The 17,869-nt window shown below is 34.0% G+C and overlaps 1 protein-coding gene across 8 annotated transcripts in view; it reads right to left on the bottom strand.

Annotated features, from left to right (window-relative positions):
- Positions 1–17,869, bottom strand: part of LOC127066102 (nephrin) — a 381,314-nt gene that overhangs the window by 10,658 nt on the left and 352,787 nt on the right. For 3 of the 8 annotated variants that reach the window (XM_050999414.1, XM_050999415.1, XM_050999420.1), the window contains 14 exons: positions 12,600–12,821; positions 11,230–11,409; positions 10,019–10,309; positions 9,176–9,475; positions 7,521–7,657; positions 7,261–7,414; positions 6,780–7,082; positions 6,314–6,589; positions 5,834–6,124; positions 5,527–5,705; positions 4,844–5,264; positions 3,521–3,676; positions 3,022–3,149; positions 1,072–1,255 (listed from right to left, as the gene is read on the bottom strand). In XM_050999414.1, the coding sequence (XP_050855371.1) occupies positions 1,072–1,255; positions 3,022–3,149; positions 3,521–3,676; positions 4,844–5,264; positions 5,527–5,705; positions 5,834–6,124; positions 6,314–6,589; positions 6,780–7,082; positions 7,261–7,414; positions 7,521–7,657; positions 9,176–9,475; positions 10,019–10,309; positions 11,230–11,409; positions 12,600–12,821 (3,222 nt within the window). Of the gene's footprint in view, positions 1–1,028; positions 1,256–1,534; positions 2,325–2,973; positions 3,150–3,520; positions 3,677–3,723; positions 3,877–4,843; positions 5,265–5,526; positions 5,706–5,833; positions 6,125–6,313; positions 6,590–6,779; positions 7,083–7,260; positions 7,415–7,520; positions 7,658–9,175; positions 9,476–10,018; positions 10,310–11,229; positions 11,410–12,599; positions 12,822–17,869 lie in introns of those variants that run through there. The other 5 variants (XM_050999416.1, XM_050999418.1, XM_050999421.1 and 2 more) reach the window with 5 other exon arrangements.

Here is a 17,869-nt window from a genome sequence, read left to right as displayed (position 1 = left end):
GGCAATCAGATCAGGTGTTTGTTTGTTTGTTTGTTTTTTTTTTTTGGGGGGGGGTGATGGGAAGGGTATTCATTCATATGATTAAGCTGGGCCAAGCGATCAGAATTTCTATAATAAATGACGCTCTGCCAAGGTGCGTGCCTTATGCGTTCCTCGTTCTGCCTTTTTATGTCGTACGATGCATTGATATATAAATAAATATATATATATATATATATATATATATATATATATATAAAACAGCATGTACGAACGAACGCATGCAGAAGAACAAAAAAACCTCGCAAGCATATGTCGACTCGCGTGCCTCCTCTCTATTGTCATTTCTCTTCTTTTATCTATATACTATCTCTATTTCTCTATCCTTTTGTTTTTTCTTTTTTTTTTATTTTCCTTTTTTTCCTTCTATCATTCCTTCTCTTCTTCATTTTCTACGTCATACGTCTAATGCACGAGCATGTATAACGACGATCAAAATCTGAATCGTTTACGTGGATAACAATAACAATAAAAATATTAATAATAATAATAATAATAATAATAATAATAATAATAATAATAATAATAATAATAATAATAATAATAATACGAGAAACTACATAATAATTTAAGCAAGCTGCTCGAATATTTTTCATGCGAACGTATGAGATGATGAAAAACGCGTAATATGCCTTTCGACAAAATGAAGGATATATGTATATATATATATATATATATCTATATGTAAATCGATATTCAAATAATGCGATAAGTAACTGTGCATGAACACTAAATTAATTATCGTAGATCATAGATGAAATCCATATTTATGAGGGGAAAAATAAGGAAGGTACAACCTGGCCAGACTCTCACTGACGACATTAAGAAAATGTTATACCTAATCGCGATTGTCGTTGATTCATGATGTATTTCTAACGTTGTGCGATTGAAAATGTCGATACAGAGAAAGTCGAGAAAGTTGTCGGATAAGTCTGACCAGCGGATACGAGAAGACACCAAGAGCGGATAAACTTGAGAGGTTTTAGCACCTATGCAGAGTGTCGAGACGAGTAGCAGTTGTAGATGACGCACCCGAGAGTGTCCCACTGGCTGTAGTTCTTTGTGGTGGTGAATCCATACTCATAACTGGCACGTGGTTACCTCGACGACCGAGAGTTCCTTGATGATGTACCTGCATCTCTAAACTACCCTTTCCGAAATCCTGCATAGTTTGATCGATTAAATATGTACTAGCTGCAGTTTTTCGTCCCTCGTCCTGGTATGGTGCAGATGTAAAAAGAAAAGAAGAAAAAAAAGGAAGAGAGAGGGGAGAAAAAAAAAAGAAAAAAAAAAGAAAAGGAAAGAACGAATCAGACGGTTAGTATTTGTAAAAAGGTGATCAAAAAAAAAAGTATTCTTACGATTATAATGCATACCCATATTTTTGTTACGCAGTATTCGTAACAAATTTGTTATTTTTTTCTTAATCACGCGGTGTATCAGCACGATTCTTTTCGTCTCTCTTTTACCTTCTTTTTTTTTTTAATTCTCTCTCTCTCTCTCTTTCTTTCTTTTTTCTCTGACGTTTCGAAAGGTTTTCGAATGTAAAAACTTCTGATCGAGACATTGTTATCATTCTGATACACCACGATATATGTATATATTATTTTTTTTTGTTTTTTCTTTTCGTTCCTATCGGTCGTATTCTACCCATTCTACAAAGTGTAGAAACAGCGATCTCTTTCCCCAAAGCATACCAAGTCTTATCATTAAACGAAGGTTGATATAAAAAGAGGGCTGTTATTTTGCTACAGCGTCGAAACAAGAGGTTCGGATTGATACTGTGCATTATGTCGAAAAGGGACGAGGAGAAAGAAAACAAAAAAAAAGACAAGTTAAAAAAAAAAAAGAAAAGATAAAGGAAAAAGCTGGAAAAAAATAATGCTAAAAAGCTAGAAAAAATATTGGATATGGAATCTGATATGCGTATTCTCGTAAAAAGCGAACGCGCAAATCAGAAGAGAGGACAATGATAACACTGCGGCTTCTCTCGTCGCGTGACGAGAGAACATACTGTGGACGTATTATCTCGGTATTTTTTTGTTTTGTTTTTTTTTCCTGTTTTCCTTCCTTTTTCTTTTTCTTTTGCTTCTTTTCCGGGAGAGCTCACATTTTCAAGCGCATTGTTTCTACGATGCATTATGTGCATTCTAAATCAACCTTTTCCTTTTTTTCAATTTCTTTTTCTTTTTTTTTTCTTTTTTCTTTTCCGTTTTCTTTCTTTCTTTTTTTGAACTTTGTTTCTTCACCCGCTCATCCTCCCTCTCTTCGGTCCACAATATCGTCTAAAGAGAGAGAGAGAGAGAGAGAGTGAGAGAGATTTACCGCTTTGTGTCGTTAACCACGAGAGATCTATAATTAATTAGACTCTATCGATTGTTACGTATAATATATAGAACGCGAAGAATGCTAATATCGCAATATAATTATTTATATTTGTTCGTCTCGATATCAGCCGGACCAATCAATGAAAGTACATGCGTACGCGCGTGGTGTACGTGTACGGTACAGAAAAAAATTAAAAAAAAAAGAAGAAGAAGAAAGAAAAAGAAGAAGAAAAAAGAAAAAAGAAAAAAGAAGTGAAGAAAGGAATAAAAAAATAAAGAATAAAAAAGATTTCTACTTTCGAAATTCCATTAGTGGTATGAGTTCGAGTCAGGAAGAAATATGGTAGTACTCTAAGCATCGCGAGAGGGTTTCACTTTAACGAGAATTTAGTTGGTGGTGGTGGTTGTGAAAGTAAAAGGAGAGGGGAGAGGAAGAAGAGAAGAAAAAGGAGGAGAAGGAGAAGGTGGTTCTAAGAAAGTGTCGAGTAAAGTTTGTAAATATCGTGCGTCGGGAACGGAAACGTAAGATATTAAAGCAGCAACGCGTAAGCCAAGGGAAACTAAAAGAGTTTGGAAAAGAAAAAGTGTTAACAGAACTCAAACCTACCCTCCGATATTACTTGTTACTAAGAACATATTGACTGATGGCACTGACCACGTAATCATTAGCGTCGAAGTTAACGTCGCTCTTCTCATCGGACACGGAACTTAATTCGCCGGTCATAGTGTCACCGTTGACGGTCGATGGTGCATACATATCAGCTGTCTGCGACTTGTTTAACCCTGTCAAAATAGTTTAAAGAGCGATTAGTTCAAGCGTGTTATGTATAACGATTAGATTGGATATTGCATTAGTTTAGATTAGAACGTGTGGTTTGTTTGTTTGTTTGTTTGTTTGTAAATGGATAGATATATTCGATCAAGTTAATCTTATATATATTTTACAACGTAGTGTCTTTGTCTTTAATTATTATTTATTTATTTTTGATAAAATTTAATATTTTTTCTTTCTTTTTTTTGGTCTTTCCTTTTTTTACTTTTCATCCCCCTCCACTCGTCTTTTCGTCAAATATAATACTCTTGCTTCGTTTCTTTTTCTTTTCTTTATTTTTTAAATTCTCTTTCCGCCTTTCTTTCTCGTCTTATCAACTTACGAGCTTTATTTCGCTTTCGCACAATGTACCACAACATGATGAAGAGATTAACGATAAAAAAGATGGCGGAAGTTGCTGCGAACGTATAGATATAATTCATTGGAAAGTCCCCTCTTTCCAAGAGGACGTCTGGCAGGTTTTCCACGTTATTCGGCCCTATGAAATAATCAGAAAGAAAAAAACAATCTTATCATGATATTTACCAGAACGGTGTGCCTTCTTTTTCGACTTTAATGTAGCAAAGACTATGGGCGCGGCAATGAGGAGACAAGCGGATGCAGTAACAGTGATGATTATCACGATGATGTACGAGGAATTAATCTCGCTTGATGTCAACTCGGTGGGTGGCGCCTCGCCTGTAACCCAAGCCAATGTGCCCCGTCACCCGATTTGTTACTCATGCAATATGATTATGTGCCTACGTGTTAGTTTTAACATTCGTCGATACTGTTTCCTTGTCTTTCTTTTCTTTGTTCTTTTTCTTTTCAATTCTCTCTTTTCAATTTTTTCTTTCAATTCTTCAATTTTCTCTCCTTCTTCCTTCTTCCCTTCTTTTTTTTCTTTTTACTACTCTACAACCCGACATCATATCCATCTAACGATTCCTTTTTTCATATTTTCTTTTTTTCCCGAAGCCATTATTATTAGATCAACTCGCGAAGCGTGTTAAACTTTTCTCCCGATATCGTTACACGTTAACATGTTACAAAGTACGAGTAGCAATTAAGCTTCAAGTTGAATAGTTAGTAATTAACCGATTAACTTGATAATACACAACGATCAGACATTATTGAATGATTGATCGTGCCTAATACGAGTTAAACATAGTCACACAAGCGTATATACGAACGTATAATCCCTTCCATATGAAACATTTCGGAATGATCTATGAATCGTGAACACGAATGTATACGAATGGATATAGTAGTAGCACGTACCTAATATCTACGTTTAATGACAAGCGTATTTCACACATTAAGCTTCTATATCTAAATCTAATTGACGCATACTGGTACGTTACATGGTTCGACACGTAAAGCAGTTTAACTAACGATGCGTTAATAAAGAGCGTTAATTATATTTGTCGACGCGCTGTGACAAATTTTATATATATATATATATAAATTAATAAAAATTATAATATATATAATTTTTATACATTATATATATAATTATTATTTTTATAAATTATATATATATATAAAATTATAATATATATATTATAAATTATTAAAAATAATGACAGAGACAAAAAATGATCAAATGAAGAAAAGCAGGTATATATTATAGTTTGGAATAAAAGCGTTTTGTGAGAGGACTTACGTAGAGTTTGGACCTTGACCACATCGGGCAAGAAACCGCTGTCACCCTTTTCGTTTATAGCTTTCACGCTAAAAACGTAATAAGTTCCGAGTGTTAGTCCACATATTACCGCTTTATATTCACCCGGTAAAATGTCCAAGTATCTATAACGACTTTCATAATCCAACGCTTGTCTCCATCTTATTTGATGGGACGTTGGTAGGCCACCATCGAATCCTCTTTTCCATGTCAACGTAACAGAATCATGCGTAACATTGTAAACCTCCAAATCTGAGGGTTTGTCAGGTGGTGATGTTACGTCCAAATGTATCGTATCGATCGATTGGCCCATTCTATTTTCTGCACGGCACTCATACTTTCCATAATCGTGAGACTTCACGTGGAATATCGTCAACGTTGATTCTGACGTTAATTCGGACAACTGAAATTGCGAGTGTTAAAATAAAGATTAATTTTTTTTCTACTCTATTTTCGCTTTCTTTTCTTTTCTTTTTTTTCTTTCTTAATAATATATATATATATATATATTTCTTAATCTTTTTATATAATTCATAATTTTCTATTAATTTTCTTTTATATCCAAGATATCTTGAGTCATTATATGAATACAAAGAAAAGAAATCATTTACCCTATTGACAAATTATATTCTATCCTTATTTACGAGATGATTTAATCAACTTACGTCGCTATGAGTTATACTATATTTGTGTTCCGTCGCATTAGGTAATAAAGTTCTACCATTGAAGATCCATGTAAAACGTGGTAACGGAGATCCACGTGCTTTGCAATAAAGTGGTGCATTTATTCCTTTATTCGCTGCTGCCTTTCTCGTAAGCGGTGTATTCATCATTTCCGGTTTAACTGTTTTGGGAACAAAGGTATATTATTTTAATTAATGATAGCGAAGAGATATACACGTTACACACACAGGCATATACAATATATATATTTTTTATTTTAATAAACGTATCAATAATTTATTGACTTACAGTTGGTTATAAATAGAATCGGTTTCGAGGTGGCGTTACCAATTCCATTGTTAACTTTGCATCGATATTCCCCAACATCTTCCTGATCCGGATGTTCGATATGAAGATACGACGTTTTGTTTGCAAAAGACGTTGAATATCTTCCTGGTAATTCCGAGTTTGAGCCTACTTTCTGCCAGGTCACGTATTCGTCACCTATCGGGCTACCATCAACCTCGCAAAACAATTTAGCCTCGATTCCAGGTGGATATACAGTACCGGACGTTGACGTTCGTAAAATCTTTGCTGGATCTAAGTCGAAAAAAGAAGAGAAGAAAAAATGAGTTTGATAAACACATACACACACACACACACATATATATATATATATAAAAGTTGGATTTAAACAGGGAAAGAAAAGGTTTCCACGGTGTTATCGTGGCTTATATCGAAAGAAAATTCTTCGAAATAAAAAAAAAGCAAAAAGAAAATTTCGCTCACATTGGACGGTCAAATTCAAAGGATAAAACGTGGTCCCTTCCTCGTTGATCGCTTCGCACGTGTAAGTCCCTGCATCGTAACGTTCCAATTTCGTTATATTCAACGTTGGACCACGTGCGGTTATTCTTTTACCGCTACTACTCAATGGTAACCCGTCTCTCGTCCATGTGTAAGTTATCATATTAGGATTTCCGGTTGCTGAGACGGATATTACAAATGGTTCACCTTCCATACCGGTTAATTCGTAAGGATCCAGTGTTGAGAATATTGGCTTGTCTAAGAAAGAGAGAGAGAGAGAGAGAGATGATAATACATGAAACGTAAAGTTCCAATTTAATCGTAAAATCACGTGGTAATAAGAAAACGAATGGATCAAAGTAAATTTACTTAAGTAAGTTTTATTTAACAATTTTAACACGATCCGTATGAATTATTTTGGAAATACGATATCATCTTATATACTCACATAATACGTGAAGCGTTATCGCATCGTGTATCGATCTTTCCATTTGAGCGTTCCTAGCTTGACAGGTGTAAACCTCGCAATTCATATCCTCGGTTAAATCCAATGACAATTCTACGTAGGAAAGGAAACCACCGTGTAGACCCGGTTTGGTACCGTTTTTCGTCGACGGTACTGATATTCCTCCCTTCCACCATGACATTTCGGCAGCGGGATTGCTACTGCTCGATTCGCATATAATACGACCTTCCTGACCTGCATGAAAATCCTGCGGGTCTCGCGTGATCTTCACTTTCTCCGGTGGGACTGGCAAAGTAAAAGAATAGAAAATAAGAAAAGAACGATTAAAACAAAAATAAATGAAAGAAATATTTAGAAAATACAAAATAAAACGAGGATACATTGACGACGTAAATATTTGGATTAACAAATGGGTTATAGTATATTTACGATTACACGTATGAAACATATTAAATCTACATACAATTGACTCTCAATATCAGAGTCTTCATCAGTGGTATCTCAGTCGCCGAATTGGTAGCTTCGCATCTAACGTGTGCGTTGTTATCCGATGCGTTAACGAGTATCGCTAGTTCACTGGAAACTGCCTGGTCTCTCGTTCTAGAAGTACCGAGAATCTGAAATAATAAACAGGTAAGATATAATATATAAATGGATAAAACTGGCGAAGGTATAATCCTTTTGAATAAAAGAGACACAGAGGATAAATCTCCTGGATCATACCTTTCTATCGTTTTTATACCACGTCAGAGTTGCCAGTGGATTACCAGCGGTGGCTGTGCATTGAAGTCTTAATACCGTGCCAGCGTCTATAGTTGTACCCTCTTCATAACCAGTGACGAAGAGGTTCGAGGGTGGATCTAGAACAAAGTGTGTTGCCGGCTTTAATCTTCATTCTCTTTTGCGTTCGTATCAAAAAGCGTATACCGTTAATACGCGTAGCTCTCCGCTACGTTGCATCCTAGTAGTCCGGTATTGTCTCGCTAAATGACGTAGCATTCTCGTGAAAATTTTCAAAGGTATAGAATTACTTCTTTTTTCGGTCAGAATATTATATCCTATATTATTAAAAAGCTCATTTGTTCGTTTCGCTAACTAAAAAGGGCGCATATACCGTACTATATTATAAAGCATCCGTCTTATGCAAATTTACAGCCGTGTATCTTAGAAATTCTTCTTTATAATTTCTTTAGAACGTAAATTAAATAATTTCATCACGTTGAATATCGTGAGACGATTGAAGTCAAGCAAAACGTTCTCAACAGAGAATTACGTTCTATACCGACGTATATTTATATTCCTGATTAGTTTAATTAGAAAAAATGAAAAAAAAAGAAAACGAGAAAAGATCGAGTAATAATGAATGAAAATAAGGAACGAACGTGTTAAATAATTTCGATCACTAGATTCCTTTACATTAGGCTAGGTATAAAGTAAATAAAGTACCGAAATCAGCCTAACGATTCTATCTGCAACGGATACGCTACAACGTCGATGCAACAGAGTGCATTATCGTCCTCGTAGTTTCCGATGCAAATTCCAACCTTCGGTTTGGGTAAATCAATCTTCTCGGTTGGAACAGTGAGGTAGACATGTATCTATAGCGAGAGAGAGAAAGAGAAACAGAGAGGGAGAGAGAGAGAGAGAGAGACAGAGAGTTTGGCGATCGTACTTCCCAATCCAAAATTCTACTGTTTGAGCAAATTATTCTCCTTCGCAGACAGCACTGTTGTTGGGCTATGTATGGTCTCACTTTTGGTCCTAGAGTGGCATAGTAATGTTACGCCACGCTTGTCTGACCTTTCACTTCGTTTGACCGTACCTACTATCAAATGACGAAGAAAGAGATGAGTGGAAGAGAACGGTTGCTGGACTACGTCAATATTGAACGAAATATACGCGTGTCGAATGTGATATCATCAGGAACGATTCCGAGAATATTGCAAATTGTACGTCATTGGAAAACGTTTAAAAAATTTATTGAAATCGAGACTGATGTCGATCCTCTCTCTCTCTCTCTATCTCTCTCTCTCTCTGTTTCTCTCTCACTTTAGTGTAGAGTTCGTTGAACTTCCTTTCCACATGAATAACATAGATCAACGATCGGATCAAGTAAAAATAACCTCGGGGACCTGGGCTAACGCGCGTTGACGAATTGATCGTTCGCGAGTTCATCGAACGAAAATTTCATTACGTTAGTTTGAAAGTTAGTACATATATATACACACACAGTAACTCTCAATATGTATATATCATTTCACTATATATATATATATGTACACACACCTTGTGGCTACAGTTATCATATATATGCATATATGTATATATATATATATATATGTATGTATGTATGTATTATATCTATATATTGTACTCACAGATGACATTGATAGTATGTGTGCCAACCACGTTCTCAGCAAGTTTCGCATTCGACGCGTGGCAGATAACAACGATGCTTCTACTCTTGTGATTTATACTGAAAGTCACATTCGAAGTTGTGATCCAACCACCCTGAGACGCCGGTTCTGTTTTCGACGTGCTATTCTCAAAGTTCCGACCGTCTACCGACCACTTTATATCCGCTGGTGGGTTTGAGTTCTCTGTTGTGCAAGTAATCACTACTTGTTCGCCTGCCTTTGCTTCAGTCGGTCCAGTGATTATCACGCCGGCTGGTACAACTGAAAAAATTTTCATGATTAAGTATATGTATGTATGTATATACATATATATATATTTTTTAAATCTTTTATTTCTATTTTCTTTTTTCCTTTTTCTTTCTTTTTTTTTCAGCTCCACAAAAATATCTCACTTTGAAAGTTATCTTATTAATCCTCAATCCTCGTTTTGTATATCCATATATATTGTATTTATCATCTAAATTTTATTATATCTTTTCAGAATCAGAAAACAATGTTGTTAGCTAGTATAAGAGGACTAACGTTTCTTAAAGATATAAATTGTACTTTGACGTTTATATCTGTAATTTTTATTTCGTTATATATACAAAAAAAGAACGTAATAAAAATGAAAAAGAAAAAAAGAAAGAAATTTGTAGGAGACCCAAGTTGATATTTGTTTGTTCTAAATTTTACTTAAATTAAATTTGACGTTTATAATTAGATAAGAATTGTGATGTACGTTTATCTGGATTATTATTTTTCAACGTTGACGTTGAAGAAAAGTGATGACACCGGACATCTTTTGATATAATTGATACTTACAAAGTACAGTAAGGTCAACGTGTACTTCCATGGGTTCAAGGCTCATGATATTGGACACCTCGCATTTGTATCGTGCCTTGTCGTCTTGTGCCATAGCCTTGAACGATAATACACTCTCAGATAGGCTACCTTCCGAACGATATTCGGTCGTGACTTGTTGGTCATTTCTAAACCAAACGATTTTGGCCGGTGGATTTCCACCTCGCGATCGACAGGTGAGCTCCACTTGTTGATCGCGTTGTACGGTTTCACCTTCTGTATAACCCTCGATATATGGCATGCCTGGTGGATCTGTAAATTAATTATTTTATCAGAATCTATCGATCTATTTACAAACGTACATTGATATCAAACTAAATAAAATAATATAATTTAATTTACTTGATGTCTAATGTCGTTATAATTTTATTATTATTATTGTTGTTATTATTATTATTATTATTAATTTTAATTTGATTAATTTTCAGCTAATTTATTCACCTGGTGAAGCATACTTTCGTTTTTATATTAAATAATATATCGCAATAATAGGTATTAGAATATTCAGATATATCTATTATTATTATTATATTTTTCTATTATAATCAATTATACAATAACGTCTTTATAATTATTTCCATGTTACGCAAAGTAGAGATTTTATTTATTGTCTATTAAAATTTTGTAAAAGGAAATAAAATATTGGAGCTATTAAATATTGGAACGATTATAAAAGATTTATATATACCAAGTCTCGTTTCTCTCCTATAACGAGAATATTCTACATGTATTGAACTAAAAATGGATTTTCAAATGATTTTATAAATCAATTACTTTGTCGAACTTATTAGATTTATAACCAGACTAGTTTTAGAATCTGAAAGCGAACACAGAAAGAAAGAGAAACGAAAAAAGTGATCGATCTAAAAAAAGTCTTTTAAAAAGGGTAATTGATTTTTAAAACGTGTTAGGAACTTTTGACCATTGTATCGTAAAAATACATTTGCATGTTAAAAGTAAATGCATAAAAATTACTATTGGGCTGGCATGTTATCCGATGAAAAAAAAAAGAAAAAAGAAAAAAAGAAAGAAAAAAAAAAAAGAGAAAAAAAAACTCTCCGAAGGGAGTATCGTTTAAAGGCATTTGAAAACGTATTCCATCGTTATCGTTTTCGATCCATCCAATTTATCTTTCCGATTAACATTCATGTTTGCGATGAGCCTTTACTTACAGAAAACGGAGAGTTTGATGGTCGCCCGCATCGGACGATTAATGGGAATCGCTGGATGATTGGCTTCGCAGGTATAATCCATCTCATCATCGTCGGCGGTGGGGACGATCGTGATAGATCCATGGGTATCGTATTTGAGAAGTTTCTTCGTTATCAAACCAGGCTTCAACATCTCCTTGTCTGAAGGATAATCAATATGAATGAAGCTGATGAGGCTCTTAATATTTTCTTAAGTATCTACTTACGTGGTATGTAATTAGATGGTTAGTTAATTACTTCTGTATACACGTATAGTACACACACACATATATATATAGTTTATATGTATATTATATTATATGTATGTATGTATACGAACTAAACTCTTGTTTGATTTTACCATTTAATAGATTACTACGATCATTAATTGTAAAACCATCCGATCATGAAAATCGTAAATAATATTATCATTTTAATCAGAAATAATTGCGATGGTATATCTTAACGTAGATATACGGATAATAGACGAATGTATAACTTCTAGATATTTATCAAAATTAACTGGAATCTTTATATCTTAACTATTTCATGATTTATTTAATATCAACGACTAAACAACTCGTTTGATGATTTAGAAAGATTCTCGTAGTGTTTTCGGAGTATATAGTGGCGGAAAAGGGGTTTCTTTGTTTCGAGAAGCGACAATACGTATCCATGTAATATATCTATTCTACCAAAGGTTATAGTTTACAGGTTTTAACCAAAGCACGTAGGTACATATTACGAGAAACGAGCATGGAATGTTTTAAACGGCGTTAATTCTAAAATACATCGATGTTTGTTCCGTGATTGCATTGCCCTACCGATATCCACCCGTTATCTCGTTTTAATCGAACGTGCGCGCGAGCGGAATAATCGATACTTTCGGATGATCGAGCGGTCGCCACTACAAGGAAAATTCAATTAAGCCGACGATTCTTTCGATTTTTTTTTGTTCCCTTTTTCTCTCTCTCTCTCTCTTTTTTTACCACCCTCAATCTCCACCCTTCACCCCTCCAAACACCACCCACCACCATTTCAACGTTCGAATCTCACCGATCGCGTCGAATCTCACCGATGAGATCGAAATGAGAAAAAAGTGACGAATGTGTTTCGAACTTTCCTTTTTTTTGGACTATTTTCAATTTTTACTGGGTTTACCTACGTTTACCTACGTAATTATTATTTTATATATACATTAATATATATATAATAATTAATGGCAATATATATGTATATATATATGTGTGTATTGTTGTATACGTGTATTAATATTGTGTATTTATATTAATAAAATAATATTGTACTGTATTATTATATTATTATATTATAAATATAAAATTATAACTTACCACCCTCGATTGATATCGGCGTGATACTGGTATCGCCACCTTTGATTTGAACATTTCCGCGATACCAAATGATCGAAGCCGCTGGTTTAGCCGATCTCACGACGCATTCCAAACGCGTCGATTCTCCAACTTTTACTTCGATTTTTTTCTTACTCGAATGACCACTCCCATCCATTTTTTTCTTGTACAAGTGACTACTTATCTCGACTTTCTGCGGTGGCGCTGCAACAAAGGAAATATTTTCATCGATTAATTACATTGTATATATATATATATATATATATATATATATATATATCTTTTTTAATTTTTCTTCTGTCTTCTCTTTCTTCCTTTAAAAAATTAAATTATCTTTACGTAATTTAATTTATCGCGTTTACAAACAGGTAGACAGATAGATAGACATCGTAGGTATATATCTCGTGCGTTCTTATTCAATTGACAAAATTTGCTAAAACAAATTAAAATATCGAAATAATTGATTTAGCCGATTTCGCGGCATTGCGTTCGTCGAACAATGCGATTCGATTTCAAAACGCACTCGCACGTAAACTGTGAGCGTCGATTTTGACTGAGAAACGAGCGCTGGCTTAATTCAATGCTAGTATATGTATGTGTGCGCGTACGTGTATATTTATATATGTGTGTGTAGGTATATGTACCGCTTGAATAGTTTATTGCAATATCGGACGGCGCAACCTATCTTGCATGTACTTTACGACTAGCTTTTGATCTCGGATATTCTGTTTCCGAAGCAATAAATCCCATCAGTGATTTTTTTGTTTTTCTTTGCAACGAACTAGATAAATTAAAGACGATGTATATTTATTTATATATATATATTTATTTATATAGATATAATTTTATATATATATAAAAGTAGATATTACGTATTACAAAGCATATTTCTCGTTTAATCCAAATTGATGATCAACGTAGAATTATGAACGATGTTCAAAGAAAAGCACTTGTACAAATCCGATTTTACGATTTGAAATGGAATTAATGATAGCAATTTCTCTCTCTTTCACATTTTATATCGACCTAATATTTATAGTCTCTACAAAATCGTCGCGCAAGATAACTACAGAAATCACGAAATCACAGGAATACACACCGCAATATCGAGGAGAATAATGATCGTCTATATTGAGAAACAACACTTACAAGTTAGAACTTGATAGTGCCAATAAGCGAGTCCTGAGTTTAATACAAGCGAAACATTTCGCAATTTGATAAATGTTTAGTCCAGAACTTCTAAAGGACTCCAGGATCAATTCCTTTGACCTTTCCGATCAATATTCACGCTTCCCGATGACATCTACGTAATAGCGGTTTTACATGCACATATGAGTGCATGTGTGTATACCTTCGTGTGTGTATGTATATATGTACGTATATATGTATGTATGTATGTATATATGCACGTCTTTGTGCGCACGCGCGTATGTATGTATGTAGGTATGTGTACATGTTTGTGTGTGAGCCAGCATTCATCCTATGGGGATGCATATACGAGTTCGTCCGGTCTGTATGTCAAGCACAAACAAGCTCAGAGAAGAGCGACCTTTGACCCTAATTTCCTCTTTACCCTCCCATTCGCTTAACCACAAGGCGTCCATTGCGTGTCACTCGTAACAGAGAATGCCCGATCTTCGTGCGTTAATTTTTCATCTTTGACACGAATTCATGAGAAATGTTGTCTCTTTCTCTTTCTCTCTCTCTCTCTCTCTCTCTCTCTCTCTCTTTCTCTTTCTCTTCTTTAACATACATAGATTCTAATCGTAATAACATTGAATATAAAATTATGTTTGTTTAATAATTTCCATTGAGTTAACAATACCTACACAATGCGCACGCACACGTACAACACCAACATGCAAATATACTTATAAATTATTTCGAGATAACACGTTTTCGTAATGTAAAGCTGGATAATGATAAAAATATAGGAGAAACGTAAAAGACATATCTATGCAAAGAGAAAGAAATATAAGAATGATAAATTAATACTTTGGGGAAAGGGAAAAAAAGAGAAGAGAAGTGTAGAAAGAAAGAAAGAAAGGAAAGAAAAAAGAAAAAAAAAGAAAAGAAAGGAAAGATACAAACAATGAGAAAAAAATAAATAAAAGAATAAAAAGAGAAAAACGAGAGATCGTTCGGACGCATAAACAACCGATATCTATCGATATCTTCATCACGTTCATTTGGATGCATACATTTTTATCGTTACAAAAAAAAATAATTTTCTATGGGTTTCATATTAAATATTACGTTTCTGCTCAGTTTTGTCTCTCTCGATAGGAAAATATCGTAACAATATCGGCAAGACATTCATTGATACATGAAAATTGAGTGAACGTAAAAAAAATTCAGATACATGAAAAACTAAATTAATTAAAAAAAATATCGTATACATACATATATATATATATATATATATCATTGTATACATCGTATATATCGTATATATTTTTTTTATAAATATAAATAATAATAAATATAAATGTATATTTGATACGTACATACATATGTACAAAAAAAAATATAGATATATATTTTTTCTTTTTTTTAAGATATAAAATCCGTATTAATAGATACAAGTCGTGTTATTTATATACCGGCACCAGTCAAACGTCGCTTCTCTTCTGTTAGACCACTGAAAGGAGATAGGAGAAATGGCTTGCTGGCAAAGGGGGAGTGGTTTCTAACAAACAGCATCAGGGAAGCAAGCTTCCTACAAGGGAGTCTCTTGTCAACCAAATTAACTAGAGCCCACCGTTGCAAGCTATACGGGATAACGATGCGAACGTCCGAGTTCTCTGTGCTTTCCTTGCTTTCGACATGGATGGGAATGTGTATGTGTGTGTGTGTGTGTGTGTGTGTGTGTGAGAGAGAGAGAGAGAGAGAGAGAGAGAGAAAGCTATGTACTCCAACGAAAATGTCTTCGTGATTGTTGAACGGTCAACTGATTTCTCTCGGACATTTAACCCTTTCGCATTTCCTGGGGGTCTTTCATGTTAAAATTAGATTTCGTGAAATCAAAAGAACTTAGTATTTCGTCGATAAAATCGTTGGAGAAAAAATTATCTCGAAATAGAAAAATTATTTCTCTCTTTTTTTCTTTTGTAATATGAAAAGTCTATCTAAGGGATGTAGTTGAATATAGCAAATATCAAGTTATTTCATTCGATTTATCACGTCTCGTCATGTTTGAGATCTATTCGCGTTTTTAATATATATATATATATAGACGTATATATAATAGATACATTTTATAAACACGTAAATCCTAAAACTCTGTATTCATTCGGAGTAAATTAGAAAAGATTCGATCGAGAAAAACGAGATGATCTTTTGAATAAAGAGCAAAGTTTTTTATTTAATTTTATAACTTGATAAAATAATTGACGATTTGACGATAATAAATTAAGATCACGTAGGGTTTCGTAAAAAGAGTGTGATTCGTAAAATCGATTGAATTGAATATCGTCGTACCTTTTTAAAGAGTTTCTTATTTTATAAAACGGCAACATCTTTTATATATATATATATCTTTCTTTGCATACGTAAAGATAGCTATCTCGTGTATATAACAACATGCATTTCTTTTTACATTTCACAGAGTATAAGAGCGAACGAATTCACGCGCGAATCTAAGTAAATATGTACATATACATACGTGTATTTAAGCAAGTATATATGTAGATGTTTCGAGTATTTGTGCGTAATGCGCAACCCACCGATAAAATGCGTCTTTCCTAAAAGAGAAATATGTTCATACAAATCGACGCGCGTGGCACTGAAAGCTAGAACTTGCATTTCCTGTATATATAAAGGATAGATATTTACTTGTATTTACGCTTTGCGCCATTATACGAAAAAGGGAGAGAGAAAGAAAGAGAGAGAAATTTTTTTCTTTAAACCATATTCAAAAGGACAACGAGATACGGACATTTTCTTTTTTTTTCTTTTTCTTTCCCCTTTTTCTTGTTTTTTTTTTTTTTTTTTTTTTTTGAGCGCATCTTCTCGCCGCGTAGAAAAACATAGCAAGTTTTAACGCAATTAACGAGTATATATTTTTTTCTTTTCCTTTTTTTTTTTTTGTCATAACGCACAAATGCACAAATATAACGCGAAAATATCAGAATTTCACGAACGTAGTAAGCATCCGCGAAAGCTCGTATGTATCTATACGACCGTGAGAGTCGAGCGTGCGTCATTGTTACCGTTGAAACGTAATGCGAAATCTCGTCCACGTAGAATATATATATATATATAAATATATATATATATATATATATATATATATATATATATATCTATGGATACATAGATACATGGATACATATATAGATACAAAATCGTTTCCATTTTCGGCTCTGTAAAAATTTCCGATTCCCGAGCTCGTTTAGTGTGTAACTTCACGGCTCGAAAGCGATGAAGCCCATGCGAGAGTTTAACGTTAGAGAATAATACCTGTTGCGCTTGAATAGCGCGAATAGCTGCGATGTTTTACCCGACATTATGGCCGCCGAATACGCGACCTATCCTATGTGTTATATCGAATATACGTACGTTCTAGAAATGAAACGATTTAGTTTGCAGACTAAGAAAAAAATGTTTTCGAAGAAACGTGTAATGATAGGAAGGTATGATATATTATAGAAATGTTTATACACGAACAAAGAATTTCTTTCGTTAAATAATTGTTTAGAAAGAGAAAGAGAAAGAGAAAGAGAAAGAGAAAGAGAGACTGTGAACGTGTGTATATAAAAGAAAACGAAAGAGAAAAAAAGAGAGAGAGAGAGAGAGAAACAGTCCGTATGATCAAAGCATTCGTGGAATCGTCGAAAGCCAGCAAAAGCGTTGGTATGACGCTGCTGGCTAACCAATGATATAGTTTCTACATATATATGTATATGTGTGTGTGTGTGTGTGTGTGTGTGTGTGTGTATACCAAGGACAGCGAACCAACATACGTGTCCTATTCTCTTTGACCTTTCTCGTTTATCCATGACCGAAACGTGATCTTTCGTAAATATAGGGGATACCAGTTAGCTGTTTTTGTTTTGAAGAACGTATGTGCGTTAATTGACAATAAACGTGTTAGGTATATAGATAATATTATTGTTGATAGATAAGTATAAGTATATTGGTAGATATACAATACAAAAAGGAAATTCGAAGAACACAAAAGAGATTTTGAGGATAGGACGTCCTTTATTTATACGCACGTATGACTAATACGAAGATCCATTAGTCATCGT

Source organism: Vespula vulgaris, chromosome 9 (genome assembly GCF_905475345.1).
Source record: "Vespula vulgaris chromosome 9, iyVesVulg1.1, whole genome shotgun sequence".
Lineage (NCBI taxonomy): Eukaryota > Metazoa > Arthropoda > Insecta > Hymenoptera > Vespidae > Vespula > Vespula vulgaris.
This window is presented reverse-complemented; position numbering and strand designations above follow the sequence as displayed.